Source organism: Martes martes (assembly GCF_963455335.1).
Source record: "Martes martes genome assembly, chromosome: 7".
NCBI lineage: Eukaryota > Metazoa > Chordata > Mammalia > Carnivora > Mustelidae > Martes > Martes martes.
This window is the reverse complement of record NC_137894.1, coordinates 9,714,558-9,735,981: the sequence shown is the minus strand read 5'-3', so window position 1 is coordinate 9,735,981 and position 21,424 is coordinate 9,714,558. Positions and strand designations below refer to the sequence as shown.

Here is a 21,424-nt window from a genome sequence, read left to right as displayed (position 1 = left end):
ATATGGCCATCTTTCCTCTCCAAATGATGAAAAAAAATTTTTAAATTTATTTGACAGACAAAGATCACAAGTAGGCAGAGAGGCAGGCAGAGGGGGGGTGGAGGGGAAGCAGGCTCCCTGCTGAGCAGAGAGCCCGATGTAGGGCTCGATCCCAGGACCCTAGGATCATGACCCGAGCAGAAGCCAGAGGCTTTAACCCACTGAGCCACCCAGGCACCCATCCAAATGATGAAAAATTATATTTCAAGGAGAATAAGAAGGATTCATGGACATACTGGTGCCAATGTCAATCCAACAGACTCTCTAAGAATGTACACGCTTGTGCCTCAGTGAATCTGCCAGTAAGCCCGACCTCCTTCCTTCCTTTTCTTTTACATTCCAAGCTACCCAAGTGCTGAAATCACAAAATCACATCTAGTCTGTATTACAAAGATCCCAGCCCATGTACAGCCTTTGGGAATAAAATCTTAAGCAGAATTATAAAAATAGAATTGAGTATAAGAGAGAAATAATAAAGAGAAAAGCAACTATTAATTTACAAGAGGAAAAAATAGAACAACTTCATATACAAATATGGTTGTAAACATCCTAGATAAGACATTAATTTAAAGATGCTAAAATCCTTCCTTCAACTGTTAAGTGGATAAAAATGCATTACTACATTTATACCCTGGAAGAGTATTCTGCCATAAAGTAAACTGTTAAATGTGCAAAAACATGGATAGATCTAAGTACATATGCTAAGTGGAAAAAATGGGATTAAAAAGCTTCATATTACAGGGTTCTATTTATGCCACAGGGAGAAGAGCATTGGTTGCCAGGGACTGGGGGTGGAGTAAGGACTGACCACAAAGTGGTGTGAGGAAATCGGGGAGTAATGGTATCTGGATTTTGGTGGCTACATGACTGTATGCCCCTGGCAAACTCAAAGAACTATACTATTAAAAGGGTGAATTTTACTATATAAAAATCATAAATTATACTCCAATAAAAAGGAGGTCCCAACAAATTTTTAAGTAATAATAGCTATGCCCCCCCCCCAAAAAGTTCAAACACTGACTAGATTGACTCAACACTCCCACACCCTGTAAGTGCTTACCAAAAGAGATGTACCCATTCCTAAAAGGTCTCTACTATCCTACATATCTGACTTTCAACTAAAAATTATAAGACACACAAAGAAGCAAGAGTGAAACAATATTATTTCAAAATAATATTTAAAAAAACAGAAATAGAAGGGCACCTGGGTGTCTCAGTCATTAAGCATTTGCCTCCCGCTCAGGTCATGATCCCAGGGTCCTGGGATCAAGCCCCACATAGGGCTCCCAGGTTGCCAGGCAGTCTGCTTCTCCCTGTCCCACTCCCCCTGCTTGTGTTCCCTCTCTCGCTGTGTCTCTCTCAGTCAAATAAATAAATAAAATCTTAAAAAAAAAAAAACAGAAGTAGATATTACATCATTGCTGGAACTATTCGGTAATTTAATATAACTATCATTAGCATATTAAAGCCTTAATGGCAAAACTGGTTAACATGCATGCATGATGGACAATTCCAGCACACAGATGCAAACTATTGGAAACAGTCAAAAAGAAATACTAGAAATTTCTTAAAGCAGTAAAGCAGATTAAGAATACCTTTGATGGACTCATTAGTAGAATCATCATATTTAAGGAAGGAATTACTTAGCTTAGAGAAGAGAAGTTTCCAAAACGAGAACATAAGGAGAAAAATAAAAGGGAAACCCCAGAAAAGAGGCTCCAAAGACTTTGGGAAACTACCAGACAATCAAAATTGTGATTGGAATATAAGAAAGAAAAGACAAAGAACATTTGGCATAAGACATATCTGAAGGGGTGCCTGCGTAGCTCAGTTGGTTAAATGGCCAACTCTTGATTTTGATCTTTGATTTTTGGTCTCAGGGTCATGCAGTCAAGCCCCGAATCAGGCTCTGTGCTCAGCTTGGAGTCTGCTTGAGATTTGCTCTCTCCGTCTCCCTCTGCCCCTTCCCCTGTTCACATGTGCACTCTCTCTCTCTCTCTCTCAAATGAACAAATAAATCATTTTTTTAAAAAATAGATATTTGAAGAGATAATGGCCCAACATTTTCTAAATTAATGAAACAGGTCAAACCACAACTCTAAGAAGCCCATAGAACCTCAAGAAGAGGAGGAGAAGAGGAAGAAGGTACACCTAAGTACATTATATTCAAACAACTGAATACCAAATATAAAGGGAAAATTTGGAAGGGAACAAGAGGGAAAAGTCACATTACATTGAGAAAAACAAATTTAAGAATTTAGCACTCTTCTTATAAGAAATTATGAAAGCTAAAGACACTTGGGTGAAATATTCACATTTCTGAAAGAAAAAACTGCCAACCCAGAATTCTGTACCAGCAAAAATATCCTACAAAAAATGAAGAATACTTACAAGATAAACATTGACAAAATTTATTGCCACCATAACTTCACTAAGAAATAGTGAAGTTTCTCAAGCATAAGGAATATAATCTCAATTTACATTTGAAACTTGGATCTTCATAGAGAAATGAAGACCTCTAGAAATAGTTAAATTACAGATATATCTAAAAGACATTTTTTTCTTTTTTAAATCACTCTAAAAGCTCATTGAGTGTCTGAAGCAAAAATAGTAACAATATATTATGTTCTTATAGCATATGTAAAAATAAAATGCATGATAACAGGATAAAACATGAGAGAAAATGAGTGTGTTCTACTGTAAAGCTCTCACACTACATGTGAATTTACTATATTATTTGAAGATAGACTGATTAATTAAAGATGTATATTGTAAGCTCAAGACAATCACTAAAATTTTTTAAAAGATGAGCAAATAATGAGCCAAAAGTGAAGGTAAAAGAGAATTATGAAAATAATCTAAAATAGAGCAGTAAAAAAGTTTAAAAAAAAGAATAGAAGAGAAGAAACAGAAAATAGCTAGCAAGACAATAGAAAAAGAAGATCCCAATTACATGCTATCTACAAGAAACCTGCTTAACTCTAAAAACATAATAAATTAAAAGAAAAAATGGAAATAGTAAACACCAATCCAAAAAATACTAGAAATTCAATATTTATCTGATAACATCAGATAAACTAAACTTTGAACAAAGAGTATTATCAGAGAATAAGAGATGCATTGCATAATGATAAAGACTTCAATTCACCAGTAAGACACCTGTGTATAAATATAAATGTATATGCACCTAACAACAGAGCTTTAAAAACAGAAGTCCTACACCATACGGACTGCATTATCTGTCCGTAACATAAATATATACAAATGATCAACAATTAACATCATTTTGTGGGACACCTTGGTGGTACAGTCAGTTTAGCATCCAGCTCTTTCTTTAGGCCCAGGTTGTGATCTCAGGGTCATGAGATCAAGTCCCACATTAGATTCTGCACTCAGCTGAGTGTGGACCTTGCTTGAGATTCTCAATGCCTCTCACTCTGATCCTCCCACTTGAGCTCTCTCTCTTGCTCTCAAATAAGCAAACCTTCTTTAAAAATAGCATTTTGACACTTAAAATGCATTTCTAAATAGTTTTGGAAATGAAGAGTAAATATTACCTTAACATATAAAATATATATTAGTAAGCATAGAAAGTTATTTGAAACAGCTAAAGCAAAATTGGAGTGAAATGTACCCAATTCCATTCATTCACTTTTTTAGAAAAAAATCAAGAAATATAGTAAAGAAACTAATGGGACATAAAAAGGTAAATCCTAAGAAAGAAATGTTAAAGGAATATTATTATTTAAATATAAGATGTGCAAAACTCCAGTAAGATTGATTATAAAATAAGACCCAAAGCACAAATGAGCAGTATTAATAACAAACAGGGAGGATTTACTATTGCAAATCTAATAAAAACTTCATAAAGCAATGGTATGCAGAACATTGTGACAATATATTTAAAGCTTAAAAGAAATAATTTTCCAAAAGAAAATTGAGCACGCTCAAATATATCAATGCCATTTAAAAATAAATAGGTAATCAAAACCTTCTGCCTCAATTAATGGCAAGATGATATGTATGTAGAGGCTAGCTTTACCAAACCTTCAAGGAATCAACTACCCCTATCTTAACACAGTTTGTTTCAAAAAAAGGGGGGGCCATAAACTTGGTACCAAAGTTGAATGAGAACAGTATAAGGAAAATATACACCAATGTCACTTAATCTTACATAATACACTAGCAAATCAAATTTGTCAATATATTGCCTTGAAAAAAAATAACAATGAATTAGTAAGACATATCCCAGGAATCACATACGGTTGAAACCCAGAAAAACCATTATTTTACTATATCACATCAGTAGGTCAAGGAGAAAACCACATAGTTATCGTAATAGATGCAGAAAAACATTTGACAGATTCAATACATACACTTTCATGATAAAGATAATCTCAGTATACTCAAAATAGAAGAGGATTTCCTTAACTTTCTAAAGGCTATGATTCAAAAACATAGAGCAGATGCCATACTTAAGAGGGAAACACCAGAAGCACCCACTGATGTCAAGATTCCCTTTAGCACTGCTCCTATCCATCACCAAACTGGAGGTCCTAATCAACACAACACAATGAGAAGAGAACACAATTATAGGGGTAAGAAAGGTGGAGGTAAGGCTGTCATTAATTTTTGTCAGTGTGTCTTCCACATACAGGAGCCAAGCAATTCTATCAAGAAGCTATCAAAATGATGAAGACTGGGGCCAATGTGTTAGATCCCAAAAAATCATGTATAAAGGAAAAAGGAGGAAGAGGAAGCAACGAAAGTGGAGAGAAGCCAGAGAGGAGAGGGAGGAGGAGGAGAAAGAAGAGAAGGTGAACGTCCCCCACAACAGTACCGGAGCAATAAGGCATCAGCAAAAAGCCTTACAAAATACATGCAAGATTGACTTTTTTTTTTTAAGTAAACTCCACAGCCAACACGTAGCCCAACTCGGGACTTGAACTCACAACCCTGAGATGGAGACCTAAGCTGAAATCAAGAGTTGGACGCTTAACTGACTGAGCCACCCAGACTCCCCCAGATGGGAACTTGATAGAGAATTTCATAAACCATTATGGAAGGACATCAAAGAATGCCTAATTCAACAGAGAGAAATACGATACACAATGATTGGGAGACCCTATATTCGGAAGATGTCCCCCAACGAAGCCAGACATTCTATGTCATTCTAATCAAAATCCCAACCAGCTGTTTTTAGTGGGATTTTAGAACTTGATCTTAAAATTCATCTGAAAAAGCACAGGGGCAAAACCAGCCAAGAAAAACATTAAGAATGCGGTGGAAGATCCTAGTCCTCCTGGAAACACAACAAAACAATAAAAGTTAACAGCACTGGAGTCAGTATGGTAAAGGGAGAGACAAACAAAACCATGGAACCAAACAGAGAGCCCAGAAACATAGTGATACATACGAGGAACCCTGACTTACCATAGCAGTGTGATGGCATACCAACAGGGAAAGATGGGAAATTTTACAAATGCAGAAACAGTTGGTTATTCACCCAGGGGGCAATATCAAAGAATTCCTCTCCCATAGACAGAGACCCCCAACCAGGTAAATTAAGGCCTTGAATGTGAAAAGAAGCTTTAAAAAAGAGAAACAAATGATGATGACTTACTTTATGACCTAAAACATGAAGGATTTCTTAAATAAGAGCCAAAAGGCACACCCCCGAAAGGGAAAGGTAACAAACTTTGCTTTAAATATACAGTATCTGCCCAAAAAAGGGTTCCTGAAGTAAGCCACAAGCTAGTCAGAGAGCCAAGGGGAGCCTGAAGAGGTACGACTGCTAAAATGTGATGTGGGGGCCTGGGTGTGATGCTGGGACGGAGAAAGAACAGTGGGCAAAAGGAAATATGAGTGGGGGAGGGGGGAGTCCTGGGATAGAGCCCGGCGTGGGGCTCTCCGCTCAGCCGGGAGTCTGCTTCTCCCTCTCCCTCTGCCCCGCCACCCTACCTGTGTTCTCGCTCTCTCTCAAATAAATAAAATCTAAAAAAAAAAAAAGGGGGGGGGGAATCCAAGTGGAGTATGGACTTTCCTGATATGTCCTGATATTGGTTTAGTATGTAATCAATGTGTCTTCGTCATATAAGATGTTATAATAGAACAAACAAGGCACAGGATATACAGAAGCTCTCTGCACAATCTTTGCAATTTTTCTGTGAAACTAAAACCGTTCCAGAATTAAAAATTTATTTTGATAAAAAGAAAAACACAGGAAATTTTCAAACATTATCATGAACACTTGTCTTTTACTTGTCTTTAAACTCCTAGTTTAAAGAACTCATACTACAGACTGAATGTTTGTGTCCCCCTCAAAATCCGTTACGTTGTAACCTAATCCTCAGTGTGATCGTATTAGGAGGTAGGGCCATTGGGAGGAGTTAGGTCACGAGGGTCATGCATGGGATTAATGCCCTTATAAAAGGCCCTTATAAAAGGGGCCCCAGAAAGCTCCTTCCTGCATTTCTCCATGGGAGCACAGAGCAAGAGATGGCCGTCTATGAACCAGAAAGAGTGTCCCCTCACCAGATCTGGAATCTACCTGTGCCTTGATCTTGGACTTGCGGTCTCTAGAACCAGGAGAAATAAATTTCTCTCAGTCTGGGGTATTTTGTTGTTACAGCCCAAACAGATGAAGATATTATGCAAATTAATGTGAAAATGATTATCCAATAAATAAGAGAAACAAAGCCCATGAACAGGTCCAGAAGAAGAAACCTGAAGGGCCAAGAAACACAGGAGGAGATACTCAGTCTCACCGAGACTGGAGAAATAGAAGTTAAAGGACAAAGAGATACCATGTCACACTCCTCCGTCTCACAAACTAAGAATGGCCCCCATTGTAGAGAGCCAGGCCCTCTCATCCCGCCCAGCGGGAAGCATGGTTAGTACAAGGCTCATGGAGACCACTGCCACACAGAAGCTGAAGACGCTCACATTCTTCCATCCAGCAATTCCACCTCTAGCCCTCAGGCTAGACAAATTCCCCCATAAAACCCCTTATTGCAGTATTACGTGTAACCGCCAAAAATTGTCAATGACGTCAATGTCCGTCAAAAGAAGAACAGGGAACACTCACATAATGACATTTAAATTAGTGAAATTGAATTATGTAGCTATGATAACCAATGCAAAGAGTCTTCAAAACCTTAATTTTAGGGGCACCTGGGTGACTCAGTCGGTTAAGTATCAGCTCAGGTCATGATCCTGGGGTCCTGGGATCGAGCCCCTCGTCAGACTCCCTGCTCAGAGGGGAGGCTGCTTCTCTCTCTGCCCCTGCCCCCACTCATGCTCTCTCGAGCTCTCACTCTCTCTCAAATAAATAAATAAAATATTTTTTTAAACCCTACTTTTTAAAAAAGATTTTATTTATTTATTTGACACAGAGAGAGAGAGAAATCATAGGCAGGCAGAGAGGCAGGCAGAGAGAGAAGGGGAAGCAGGCTCCCTGCTGAGCAGAGAGCCCAATGCGGGGCTTGATCCCAGGACCCTGAGATCATGACCTGAGCCGAAGCCAGAGGCTTAACCCACTGAGCTACCTAGGTGCCCCCAAAACCCCTAATTTTATACAAAAAAAGCTGCAAAATCTATAGTATAATTATAATTTACATATACAACATAGTATGATATTTATCTAAACTCCAAACCATGTAAAAAGTACTGTACAATATTTGTCAATATAGACACACGGGAAAAGTATAAAAACACCCATCAGTGTAAAACACCAGGTTTATTAACAATGGTGGTCATTATGCTTTGGGAGGGAGAGAATCCCATTGAGGCTCACCGAGCGAGTAATGTTTAATCTATTTTAAAATCTGAAGTAGATATAGCACAGCTTATGATTTTATAAAGCCAGCTGCTCTGAAGCACGTTGTTTCCATTATTCTCTATTCTCTGCATATTTGATGTACTTCACAGTGGAATAAAAAAAAGAGAGAGAAGAAAGGAGACAAAACGATGTTTATTTGCAGAGGATGAGATCGTACACAGTCACAAAGGGGGAACTGTTGGGACTAATGAAATAGCTTAGATACCGAATAAACATCCCCCAATGAATAGGATTTCTATTTATTTGTAATAACCTGAGTAAATGTTTGATGGGGAGAAAGCAAGCCAATTTTCAGTAGCCAGAGAGGTTATAAAATATCCCGGAAGAGTCTCCACAAAGATCTTTGCAGGGCCTAGATTAAATGAGAGATTTGATCAACTCTGAAGCATGAGGCATGTTATCTACCAAAATGACGGCTTTCCGATGTGGAACCAGAGACTTAATGCAGGTCAGAGATGCTCCGCTAGTCTCTGGCCATCAAGGCTTGAAACCCCAGTCCCTCAAGCTACTTCCCCAGGCCTGGAAGCCCGAAGGTGCATTTACACATTTCCCACCTGTGGTGGCTTCGTGGGACTTCACTGCCCTGAAACAGACCCAGGGGAGGTGAAAAAAATTCTTATTTCTGCCTCGCTGAAAGGAGCTTTGAACAGTGTGGGTGACGCTCAGTGTGATGTATGAAATCAACCTTCTTCTCTTTTCTGCTACATCACCCTCATTTCAGGGTTCAATCCCCTGACCTTCTGTGAGAACTCATGAGACAGGTCCTATTTTTTTTTCCCTGATTGTCTTGTATCATACTCTTCCCCTGTCCTAACCCTCACAGAAGTTGGCCTTGCCGAGCAGAAATGTCTCCCCAAGCAGAGAGGGTAATTAACGAATTAGTTTACACATGCTCTCAGACAAAACAACAACAACAACAACAACTATCCTGCTTTCAGTTATCAGTATGAGAAGCCTGGCCTGACATTTTGGCTCAGCATTTAGAATATGAACATTGTCTCTTGTCTTTCTTGCATTTTCCAAAAACTTACGAGTTCTCAGAGCCACCTGGTCCCATCGGATGCACCAGGAGGGCTGCGGATGGTGCTCGGGGAAGGGGCCCAAACCAATCTGTGTCCTTTCATTTCTTCTCGGGGCCAAAGGGATTGTCTTACAGCAGGATGCAGTTTAGGCTTCAACGGGTTCTCCTTTATTCACAAACTGTGGGAGAAGTCTGAAGCTACCTACACCAAACTCATTGACCCCCATGTGCGACAACCAATAAAGTAAATAATTTCTATTTAAATTTTAAATTAGCAAAGCGTGGATAACATCAGAGGAGGAATACAGAGCACATCTGGAGACATGGGCCACCCCAGCTGAAGTGAACCCTCCAAAGAGGGTTGGGTATTTGAAGATGAGGTGCTTTCTAGCCCATGATCAGCAGGTGGCAGCATGATCCAAGAAAAGAAACTCAGGTTCCTTCATTCCTTAGCTAAGTTTCAAGGTTCCTAATCTTCCAAGGAGAAGAACAACATTTTATTCAATTTGCTGGGGGTTAAGTGATGGGTTTCACGTGATAGTGGTTGTACTTTTAAGACCCATTAGTTAAAAAACAGTGAGAGGCATCTGGTTGCCTCAGTCTGTTAAGCATCTGATTCTTGATTTTGCTTAGCTCCTGACCTCAGGATTGTGACATCAAGCCCCCAGTCTGCCTCCACGCTGGGCATGGAGTCTGCTTAGGATTCTCTCTCTGCCCCTCTCCCTGCTCTCTCCCTCTCTCCAAAACAAAACAAAACAAAACAAAGAAACCATATAAATGGCCAGTTAAAATGAACTCACTGCAACTTCTGAAGGAATTTATATTCGAATAATTACACAAAAAACAACCACATGCTCTTGAAATACAGAAACGTGGCAGTGTATCTGTGCGTGCAGACTATTCACATCCACTCTTAGACAATCCTTGGCATGCCTGTGCATCCCCAGACCCTTGGCAATAACCGTGTGGTCCCAGGGGTTGGGGGGAGGTCCTGGGTCCACAGGAGACCACCGCTTTCAGGAACACTTGCTGCCGCCTCATTCCCACCCAGAAGCTTGATAAAAGCTTCCGGCGGCTGAGAATGGTTAAAAGAACAGAGTGGAGCAGACGTTCCCATGTTTTACGGAGCTAAATCTAAGAACTACAAAACCAGCCTGTTGCAAACCATAAGGGCGCTGCCATTGCAATGAACTTTATAAATTATTTTTTTTTAAGATTTTATTTATTTATTTGACAGGCAGAGATCCCACGTAGGCAGAGAGGCAGGCAGAGAGGGAGAGGAGGAAGCAGACTCCCCGCTGAGCAGACAGCCCGATGCGGGGCTCGATCCCAGGACCCTGGGATCATGACCCGAGCTGAAGGCAGAGGCTTTAACCCACTGAGCCACCCAGGCACCCCGGGAAAGACATTTCTATTTATGTAGCTGTATGATTTGGGCAAGTTACTCAGCCTCTCTGAGCTTCTATTTCCCTCCCTATACAACAGGAAAACATATGTCTTACCTCCTGGAGGCCTCCTTCATTTTTGTGAGGATTAAGTGACATAGTCTATGAGGGTGCTTAAGGCAGCTGCTCACACCTAGAAATGTTTTCCAATGTTGGCTGCCATGGTTATGATTATGAGCCTCATGATCAATGTCATTCTATGATCCTTATTACTAACACCGTAAGAGAGTAGCAACGAACATTGGAAACTTCATAAATGAGGTCTCTTTTACTGAATTCATCTCTGCAGAGAATGGGGTCACTTCATGGGTGACATCTGGCCATCCATAATGTCCCTTCATTTTCAACATTTCCAAAATGTTCTTTGGGCAACATTTTCTTCATTGGCAATGTCGGCACAAGTTCTCCCCACTTAAACCGAAGATCCTCGAGAGGGAGAAATCCCGGGGTAACTCCCACCCACACCTGCTAGCTCGAGCAGCCATCCCCGGAGTGGCCACTCTCAGAAGATTTTGGTGACCAAAGTGTCTACACAGAGGCTACGTGTATGTGTGGGCATGTGACTGTGTAGATGTTTGTGACTGGGTTTTGCGTTAAAAAAATATATCATCTGAAAGCCTGAATTCCTTGTCCACTCATGCGTGTCCTAACCTTCCTCCCCAAAGGTCTCATATTTGTAGAAATAATATTCCCCCTTTCTCTCACACTTTCACGTCCTCAGTAACAGTGAGCGTCTGCTCGGGTGTGGCCTGTTGGAGCGATATGGACTAGCCTGCAAGAGACATCCTCCTACTCTCTCGGACTTCACCCAGACATAGGCTCCTCTCCTAATGTGGCTGACAGTCACGGGCCGGGCCACTTCACTCAAACACATAGGTGAGCACAGGGGTCACGGGAGACCATGCACTGCAGGGGGGATTTCTTGGTGTTAATTCTTGTAAAGAGGTGGTAAATAGGGGGTAGTTTGTATCACTGACACTGAACTGTCTGGGCTGTGGTATTTCTGATGTCACCATGCAGCTGACCTGATGAACTTGCTAAGTAGAGTCAAGAAGGGAAACGGGAATAAATGTTCAGCTTAGTGAATAATGTGACCTGGGGTCAACTTTAGTTGACTGTGTCCTGACCCACAGGCGGGGCGGGGTGGTCCTATAGAGGGCAGCCTCAAAGAGCCATTCTTAAAGCCCAGTGGGGGGGACCGCCCATCTCACCGGTCCTAGGAATAGGAAGAGAAGTGAAAGGGATTGAGGAGGCAGCCCCACAAAGATGTGGGCAGGACTCTTCCAATACACCACTCATTTTTCCCCTAAGGAACAACACTCTTGATGGCAATGGGCCATGCTGATCAACCCTTGGAGGTAATAGTAGGTCAAAGAGTAACATAAGGTATTGTCATATTATCCTCTGCCTTTGCTTCTAGAGATGCTTCCAAAGATCACAGGAAAAGCTCAAAAACCAGACAGTAGATTGGTATGGGGTTCTCAACCCTCTGGGCCCTCTTTCTAGGCAGGCAGCTGGAGGAGGACACAGCCCTGTGCACCTCTCCATGAAAGGTGTGAGGCCTCAGGAAAATTGGTCTGACTGCCTCTCCTCAGTCAAATGTCTCTATCCTTGGATGAATAAGTTCTAGTCAGATGATTAAGGATGACTGGAGGCCATCAGGCCTGGTTGTGTCTCTGAGGTACTACAAGAGCCTTGGAGCTCATTCACCTGCCATATTGAATTCTCTTTCCAATGGCTCCTCTCCCAAGAACAGTCCTCACAGACCACCCCCCCCCCCCGATCTGGGGAAAGCTCATGGTCTTTCACTTACTTGTCATTCACAAGTTTCCCACGTTGGTGAATCTGATTCTCCATCGTGAAGTTGATGGAGGCGCCATACACGTGCTCACCGAGAAATACTTTCATTTTGGACTTGTATGCTTCATCTTGAAAATACCGGATCATATCAGGGAACCAAACTGTCAGTCCATAGTAGCTGTAAGAGAGAAGACAGAATATTTGAGCAGCGATAGGCAATTCTTTCGTGATCAGAGTCTGCATCCCTAATGTGACATAAATCAAGCTCATTTTAAATGTATAAATATGGTTCATTATCAGAAATTAAGACAATTACTATGTACCATGCTATCACTCCTCATATGAACAGATTTAAGGGGAAAAAATCATGACCATCTTCACAGACTCCAAAAAGGCATTTGATTAAAAAAAAAATTCATTCCTGATTTAAAGAAAAAAAAACACAATAGATTGGGAATTGGTGGGCACTTCCTTAACATGTAAGAAAATACAGACCTCAGCTCAAAGGTAGAACCTCACTTCACGTGGAAAGAGTAGAGGCATCTTCACTCATGTCAGGGACAGGACCCAGACACCTATTATCACCACTACTCTTTACCACCACACCATAGGGCTTAACCAACTTGGTTAGACAGGAGAAAGAGATACAAAATTGCAGGGATACAAAATTGCAAAGCAAGAAGCAAAACTACCTCCACCTGCAGATGATCTGACTTTATACCTGCCGAACTCAGGATCATCAACTCAAAAAACTGGCCACTAAACATTTAAAAAAGATGCTCCATCCCACTCATAATAGGAAAAATGCAAATTAAAGCCACACCATTATCATTCTCAACTACTGGGTTATAGGTCAACAGATGCTCTCATACACTGCAGGAAAAATTGTACAATACCACATGGAAGAGAAGGCATTGTCCAAAAAAAAAAAAAATCACTGTTGGATTTACCCCCTTTGATTCCATAATCCCATTTCTAGAAACCTATTCCATTGATCAGCTCCCTCAAGTTCAAAGTTGCCTACAAACACAATTATTCATTGTTCAAAATGTCTTAACTCTGAAGACTTCCCAAGAGTCTAGCAATAAGGCCCTGTTTGAAGACAGTGTGGTGCTACACTACAGAAAGCTACGTACATGTATTTCTCGGTTGTTTCAACATTTAAAATGCATTACCTAGCCAACAAAATTAAATCAGGTATAAGTAAATAGGAACAAGACATATTTTAGAACTCTCAGTGAATTGAATCCTCGTGTCCACCATCTTTGGCTTCTGAAATGTTCCCTCTGCACTTTGAATAAGTCGGGGGAGGAGGGTCCGGCTTCCTCTTCACTTTACCCATTTGGGTTTCCATGAATAGGTACTGAAAGAAATCAGATCTCCCCATGTGCCTCCATGAATCAAAGAGGTCATTAGACCCCATTTCATTGCCTTTGGGCACAGGTGTTGGTGAACCAAGAAGTTCACAGATGAAAGTTTTAAATCTCATTGACAGTTCCTCACTGATAATAGCAATTAATTGAGTACTTACTTAGTGCCAGAAATTAATGCAAGCACTTCCTTTATACAGTAAATAACCTCATAACGCTTTTGGTGGCTTACGTGGCATAAAGAGGGTCATGATATTTGGAGGTGTGTGAAATGACTCTTCTACCACTTAAGAGAAGAGCCAGCTAATCACCATTCCCATCACACTCTATCTTCCTTATTGTAGGGCATAGTGCCACAGAGTCTCACTGTTTTATCCCATAGCCATAGTGCCACTGACAGCTGACCACTCAGCACTCGTTCCCTACTTGTTACTTGAAAACTAGATTTTGTTTGGGTATCAATCCTCAGGAAAGCTAACAGTATATCTTTAGCCCAGACACAAACCCTGATTAGTCTGCAATCACTGGGAAATCCCATCCCCTTCACCAGGAAGTTTGGCACTAGGGGTGTGACACACATCTGGCTAATAGAGAGAAAGGCTGCAGGGTTTGTGCGGGGAGAGCTCCTGAGAAAGTTTTCCTTGCTGTTACAAGAAGCTCAGAGTGAGGCATCCTCTTCCTCTTTGGGACATTTTCCCACATTGACGGGATGCCAAGAAGCGCACAGGCATCTGGCAGCCACCAGGAGATGGAGCCTGGGGCTGAAACCCCTCGTGGAGATTGCCTCTCTATGGGATTCTTGTTACAAAAGACAAGACGCATCCTTGTTGTAGAAGCCATGAGAGTGGACTGTCTTTTACTTGCAGCCAAAAGCATCTAGATTCTAAGAGTTAGAATGAATTGTAATCTTTGCTTTATAGAGGATGTGCTGGAGGCTTAGGGAAGTTAAAGTGGTTATGATAGAATTTACCTTAAAGCCATGGTGAACCAGACCACAGCCAGAATCAGCGTGTTCATCCTGTAGGGCCCCATCACACAGTAGAGGGCATTATCCCACACCTGTAACCCACACACAGAAGGGTTATTAAATCAAGAGACTTGTGACTTGAAAGAGCTCATTTCTAGGATTTTCTGATAAATTTCTTAGGACCCCATGAGAGAACGGACAACCATGATCTCCCAGAGAAAGCAAATCTGTTCAAATAACAAAGCCTCTTCTCTTCTTACTGCTTGGCCTCTGCCTCTAACATAATAGCCCTGGAGCATCTTCCCTGGCAACACAATCATACATCATCAAAAGCACAATGAGTTGGGATTTCAAAACACTGGGTAACCTTGAGTAGTGAGCTCTGCTCCTTGCCTGTGGGAATGGGTGATATTCTCAACACTTAACAACCATTCAACCATTCATCTGCTGTCTCGGTGCTTGACAGCTGAGTAGGCTACAGGAGGCCCTTCTCCAGAGAAATGGACTTGCCCTTCATGGAGACTTTCTCAGAAACCACCAACACACCCCCAGAGGGCCATCTACTTCACTCATTCCTTTCTTCCTACAGAATACGCAAAGAGAAGAGGCTAGAGAGAAGGGTGTTTACTAAGAGTAGACATTTCACCAGTGTTCAAAATCTCTGCCTTGGGAAGGAAGAGCAAAGAAAAGAAACTAAGGTTTAGATAAGTCATGGTGACATTGGCTCAAGCAACATGGTGGGTGAGAAGCAGGCACAACTGTGTCCCAAACGTTCCAACCAGGCCACTCCCTCCCCATCACACTGCCTTGGGTTGATGGGGGTGTTCATGGTCTTTATCCTTCATCCACCGAAGTTACAGGGTTCCAGATGTCCTCCCTCTCATCTCCCACATGTTCCCAATCATACCTGCTTGAAAGTGGTGCTGAACCTGACCAGCCAGCGCTGGTACCAAGTTCCTGTTGAACTTTGGATCTCAATGAATTCATCCATTTGCTTGGGAGTTTTGATGTGGGAAACCTGCAAAGCAAAGATGGTCTAGAGAATCGTAACCCCACTCTGTATCAGGCTTTGCAATGTTCAATTAATGTAATTAATTTTATGTCACATAACAAAGGCTACAGGAGCCTTGGATGACCCTCTAGTTCTGTGTTTCTTAACCAAAGATGTACATGGCCTCTCTCAGGGAATCTTTCTCAGGGAGATATATCCCCCTGCAGACAAGATGAATCCACCTTTTGACTAGATGATGCTTTTGAGAAATTTGTATTTGCCAGTGATAATATGCTGAATTACCATGTATATCTGATTTGCCCACAGTAGAGTTGACCCCACCTTAAAATCCACAAGTCTGTCCTTAATAGGTATTAACAATTAACATCACAGAAGTCTAGAACCCATGCAAGCAGCGGTGTGTGTGTTTTGAGGGAGGAGGTTGCCTCTTAAGATTTTTTTTTTCCTAAAGATTTATATATTTTAGAGAGAGAGTGAGGGAGAGAGAGCCTGCACACGAGCAGGGGGAGGGGCAGAAGGAGAGGGCAGAGAGAGAATCCTCAAGCAGACTCCCTTGAAGACATCCTTCAAGCATGGAGCTTGAAGCAGGGCTCAATCCCAGGACCCTGAGATTATGACCGGAGCTGAAATCAAGAGTCAGCCACTTCACCCACTGAGCCACCCAGGTGCCCTACTACCTAAGATATTTTTAAAACACACCAGAATTGGAGAAATCATGTCCTCCTTGCTGTCTCTGGCTTTTCTAATGGAAATCAAAGAAATGGGGAGTGGGGATAGGGTTATACAACTCAGCTCCCCCCCACCAAAGGGCCCCAGAAAGCATTGACTTGTCCAGTGTCAGCAGATAGCCCCAATTGGCAATCCTGACTCACCAAGACAGTGATTGTCAAGTTACCTAGTGTTTAAAGCAACCACTGGATTCTAGAACTAACCATCATGTTAAGGAGATGGTTAGCCAAGTTAGCAAGGTCCATGCTTGCAGACTTATTCAGAGGAAAATGGGGGAGCACACTCAAAAAAAAGAAAAAAAAAGGTCAGAATTTCCATCACCCCTTCCAATGAACTTTCGTCTAGGGGAAAAAAGTTTTAGTCCTACAAGCATCTCCATCGCTTTCTTCTGCCATCTGAGAAGGAAGGAAGGGGAGAAACAGAAGGAGATATGGAGATGAGGCTGGCAATGCACAAGGGGAAAAACAGCCCTTGGGTGTGGGCAACAGACTCATTAACTCTGAGCATGAGGTCTAGGATGGCATGGCTGTGCTCCTCTAAACCCTAAAAACAGTAATTCTTAAACTTTGGGGAGGGCTGGGTGCCCCCTTTGAGAGTTTGATAAAAGCATCCATGTTCTTCCTGAAAGTGGAGGTAGGACAGCATGCTGAGAGCCTCCTGGGCCCGTCCTACCCTCCGCAGGTGTGCCTCCTTCACAAATCTCTCTGCCCGGGCTCTGACAAGGACCCAGGGGAGTGAACACACAGGCCCTGCAACAGAACTCTTAGTTGGAGCTGGGCTTCCTGCTATCAAACACCTCCAGGGAGCCCAGGAGCCCTGGTTGCAGTCAAAAGAGGCCACAGGGCAAGGCTGACATCAAATCAGGAAGCATGTCAAAAATCATACTCAAAAGCATTAAGAGATCCACTCAAGTGCAATGTTTTTCCTTTTGGTGCTCCTAGGGAAAAAAAAAAAAAAAAAAAAAAAAAACAACGTTCTATTCCCTAGGGATTTGGGGTGGGTGAATGGACAGCCTCAAGCAAAATTACTCTAAATTACAATTAACTAAGATACTGTTTTTGATGGGGCCTATATCAAAATATGGCCTGTGTTCATCCCAGCCCTGCAGAACGTTTTACTGGAGATACCTGCCAGGTGGCAGATCAGAAGCCAGTGAGGCAGCCAGCCAATGGGCTGGCTGAAACCTAGGGCCTCGTTAGGGAGGAAGAAGTTTTCCCAGCTCCTCTAAGCATCTCAGGCTGTGTCTGAAAATGTAACTGACAAACACAGATCAACAGGAGAAAAGCCTACACATTTTATTGAATTTTAACACAGACGAGGGAGGCTTCCAAAGAGTATGAAAGCCTGAAGATGTGACCAGAGCAGAAAACTCTGACACCTTTGAGGCCACGAACCAATGAGTTTGTGAAGAATTAACATGACAAAGGGGTGTGGGCTTAGGGTGGTAAATGGGGAAGAAGTAACTAGGAAGAAAGAATTGATTTAACAAGGTTTGCTGATGCAGCCTCCTCGACCCTCTCCCGATCTCTGGTGATAAGAACGTCTTCTTTCCTCCTGGTACAGGGACAGTCACTTCACACAGGAGATCTGTGTGTGCATATGTGCATGTCTGTATACATGTGTCTATGTGTCTGTATAACCCACCACAGACATCTACATCCTTAATTAACATCTTTCATCTGGACTATTTCTGTTAGTTATGCTTCTTAATAATAAATGTTCGTGATAAAAGCACCGGTCCCATATTTTAGATATTTTTAGGAGCACTGGAATTGAGGGAAGTAGGCCATTGAACAACAACAAAATGTATTGCTTGAGTTAATTTAAGAAAAAATATGTCACGTAATTTTTTAAAAGATTTTATGTATTTATTTGACACACACACACAGAGAGCAAAAGCAGGGGGAACAGCAGAGGGAGGGAGAAGCTGACTCCCCACTGAGCAGGAAGCCTGATGTGGGTCTCAATCCCAGGACCCTCAGATTACAACCTGAGCCAAAGGCAGATGCTTAACCGACTGAGCCACCCAGACACCCCTGTGTCATAATGTTTTTGAATGATAGTTAACATCTATACAGCCCCTGCTTCAAGGCAGACAACTGAATCCCTACCATAACCATACTTGCAGATATTATTATCCTTCTGTTCCCAATAGACAACCTGAGGCAAAGGGAGTACCCTGCCTAAGGCCACACAGCTAGAAAGTATCAAAACTGGGATTTAGGCCCAGACTGTCAGGCTCCAGGATGCAGATTCTTAGCTACGTGGTCCTGCCACATGGTTCTGCCTGAGAATCAGGGCTTCTAAGCAGCAGTGAACAAGGACGAGTAAGCTGTCCAGAGTCAATGGCAGAGGCCAAAGATGCAAAAGCAGTGAATCAGAGTAAGAGTAAAGGTTAACCCAGGAGGGCTTCCTAGTGGAAATGGATTTGAAGTCAGCCTGAAGGAAAGTTATCCAAAACAGGCACCCACCAGGGCAGGCATTCCTCCCTGGCTATAGAGCGTGGTCGGGGGAGCACAGATCCTGATACCTAACAGGACATCTCCATGGAAATCACCGCTCACTAGTTTTTCACTATTTAAACTAGGAAGAAACAAAATTCAGGCTAAGCACCAATGCTGGTAAGGGTGGAGGAGAAAATGGCTATCCTGTTGCCTGTGGCACAGTAGACGGGCACAACCTTATTGAGATGTAATCATGTAATCTGGCAATACAACTCAAAAGCTATACAAATAATAGTGCTTTTCAGCCACTCATTTTATTTCTAGGAGTCTATCTTGGAAAACAAATCGAAAACATGAAGGGAAAGGAACTGTGTGTGTGAAAATGTTCACTGTGACAATATTTATAGGAACAAGGTAATAAGACGGGGTAAATACATTTCCAGCATTTGGGACATGTTTGGGAAGACTGTGTTAACGTTCCCAACATTAATATTGGCTAAAAAGATAATTATGAATGCCACGAGACAACATACAGAATGTTAATGAATACTCTTTTAAAAAAATAGATAGAGGGGTGTCTGGCTGGCTCAGTTGGTTAAGCGAACAGCCCTTGATTTTTGGCTCAGGTCAGGATCACAGGGTCGTAGGATCAAGCCCATGTGCTAAGCGTGGAGCCTGCTTAAGATTCTCTCTCTCTCTCCCTCTCCCTCTGCCCCTCCTGCCCTGCCTATCTATCTAAAGATAGATAGATAGATGTAAATATATGTACATATCCTTATCCCCATATAAACACAGCTAGTTTTTTCTTTCAGTGTGTTTTTTTTTGAACAATTAGTGGTAACAAGGATATCTATCAATCTGAACAAATAATTAGGACACAATAATAGGAATGTCAGGGGTTTTATTCTCCCTTTGGTAAGTTCTCTTTGTCAAATTAATATAGTATCATAATAATATAATAAAATTCATTTTTTAACAAGCCAAAAGAGTATAGAGGGGAGACCCCCTCCTGTTGGCATGGGTGCCACACACTCACCGTGAACACCTTCTCGGGGGTCCCCTTTGCCCTCATGTTGGTGTCGTGGACGTGCTTGAGAATCATCCAGGCTTCGTCATGTTTGCCCATCTAGTGAAAGCAAGGAAAGAGGCATAAGAAATCCTTTACTGACAAGGGGTGGAAACCCTACGGGGGGGTGTCCAACCCTAAGTGTGAGGTGATTAGACTTGGACACACTGCCACCCAGGGCTTGGGAAGGATTGGGACAAGTCTCTGTCTCCAGCCCATCAGGAAGGATACTAAGGTAATGCCTCCAAGGTGTATACACACCATTCCCATTCCACAGTACAACACACCTAGTTGTAAGGTTGAGTGACTGCTGGGTGGGATGCACGTTCCTCCCTGACCAGAGGAAGCAAAGAAGCAACATGTTATGGATTGAATCGTGTCTGCACGGCCCCAGAGACCTCAGAATAGGACGCTGTTTAGAAACAGGGTTGCCATAGATGTCATTAAGATGAGGTCATCCCGGAGTGAGGTGGGCCCCTAATCTAGTTCGACTGGTGTCCTTATATGAAGCCAGCATGTGAATGCAGAGACACGGCAGGACAGTGCATGAGATGACACAGACAGGAAGCCAAATGAGTCCCAACAAAGCACTGGTAGCTGGAAGAGGCAGGGGAGGACTCCGCTACAGACTTCAGAGGGAACGTAGCCCTGCGGACACCCTCATTTTGGACATCCAGCCTCCAGAACTGTGATGCAATGTCTGTTCCTTGAAGCCACTCTGTTTGTGACAAAATCCTTTGTGTCAGCAGCCCTAGAAAACTCATACACCACAAAGGGTAAATTTGTGAGAGATCCCAGGTTAAAGAAGAACTCCCTGCCGTGTCTGTTCCTGACAATGGGACACAAGGGAATTTGACAAGGACGATCACTCTGTAGAAAGATCTAGAAGGAGACATATGAGTGGACTCAGAATGAGAGGTGTAGGAGACTTTGAGTCCTATGGCTCCTCTGCGAGCCCCGCCTGGTCTGACCCCTGCAAACACAAGCGACCCCCAAGTTGGAAGGACTCTTCTTTCAAGACACCAGGAGCAGCTTTCCCGTGGGGAGGGGTCCAGGATAGTCAAGAGTCCTGATGGGCTTGGGGGCGACGCACCTTTTCCCACAGATCTCACTGTAGCAACTTGAGAAAACATCCCACAGCTTTGAAGATCTTCTGGAGAAGGGGGTGCTGGAAGTAGCCTCAGGAGGCCCCCTCCGCCTCTGACAGTCTATGAATCCAGGCCATGCAGCCATCACAGATGGCACTAAAGCCAGACGTTACGATGGTCCAGGCGGGCTGACGTGAGGGTGGTGTGCAACATGCAGGCTGGAGTGGGGGGCAGCCAAAGGGCTATCGGTCTCACACAGGGTGGGGACGGGGGCTACTGACTCACCTCCAGCAGGAACCTCGGGCTCTCTGGCATGAACTTCAGAGCCACCAGGGACACGGTGCAGGGCAGCGCACAGATGATGACAAACACTCTCCAGCTATGGTAGTGGTAATTGGTGCCCATGCTGAAGCCCCAGCCTGTGGAGAAGCAGTCAGAGGATTTCTGACATGACCTTAGAGTGACCTGAAAGCACCAGCTCTCAAAGGAGGGCACAGAGCCTCACCCACGGAGCAGGTTGAAATGCAAACCCTTGACTATTTCCAAAGCTTCTGAGGCAGAAGTCTGGAACAGGCACGGGAATGTGCATCTCAACAACCCCCC

General features: G+C 42.8%; 1 protein-coding gene across 3 annotated transcripts in view; it reads right to left on the bottom strand.

Moving 5' to 3' along the window:
* The window catches only part of SV2B (synaptic vesicle glycoprotein 2B), a gene marked incomplete at both ends in the record, with an annotated part of 67,335 nt that overhangs the window by 13,786 nt on the left and 32,125 nt on the right, over positions 1–21,424 (bottom strand). For all 3 annotated transcript variants that reach the window (XM_080809475.1, XM_080809476.1, XM_080809477.1), the window contains 5 exons: positions 12,159–12,323; positions 14,486–14,574; positions 15,390–15,500; positions 19,704–19,793; positions 21,107–21,240. In XM_080809475.1, coding sequence (XP_080665601.1) covers positions 12,159–12,323; positions 14,486–14,574; positions 15,390–15,500; positions 19,704–19,793; positions 21,107–21,240 — 589 coding nt within the window. The remainder of the gene's footprint in view (positions 1–12,158; positions 12,324–14,485; positions 14,575–15,389; positions 15,501–19,703; positions 19,794–21,106; positions 21,241–21,424) is intronic.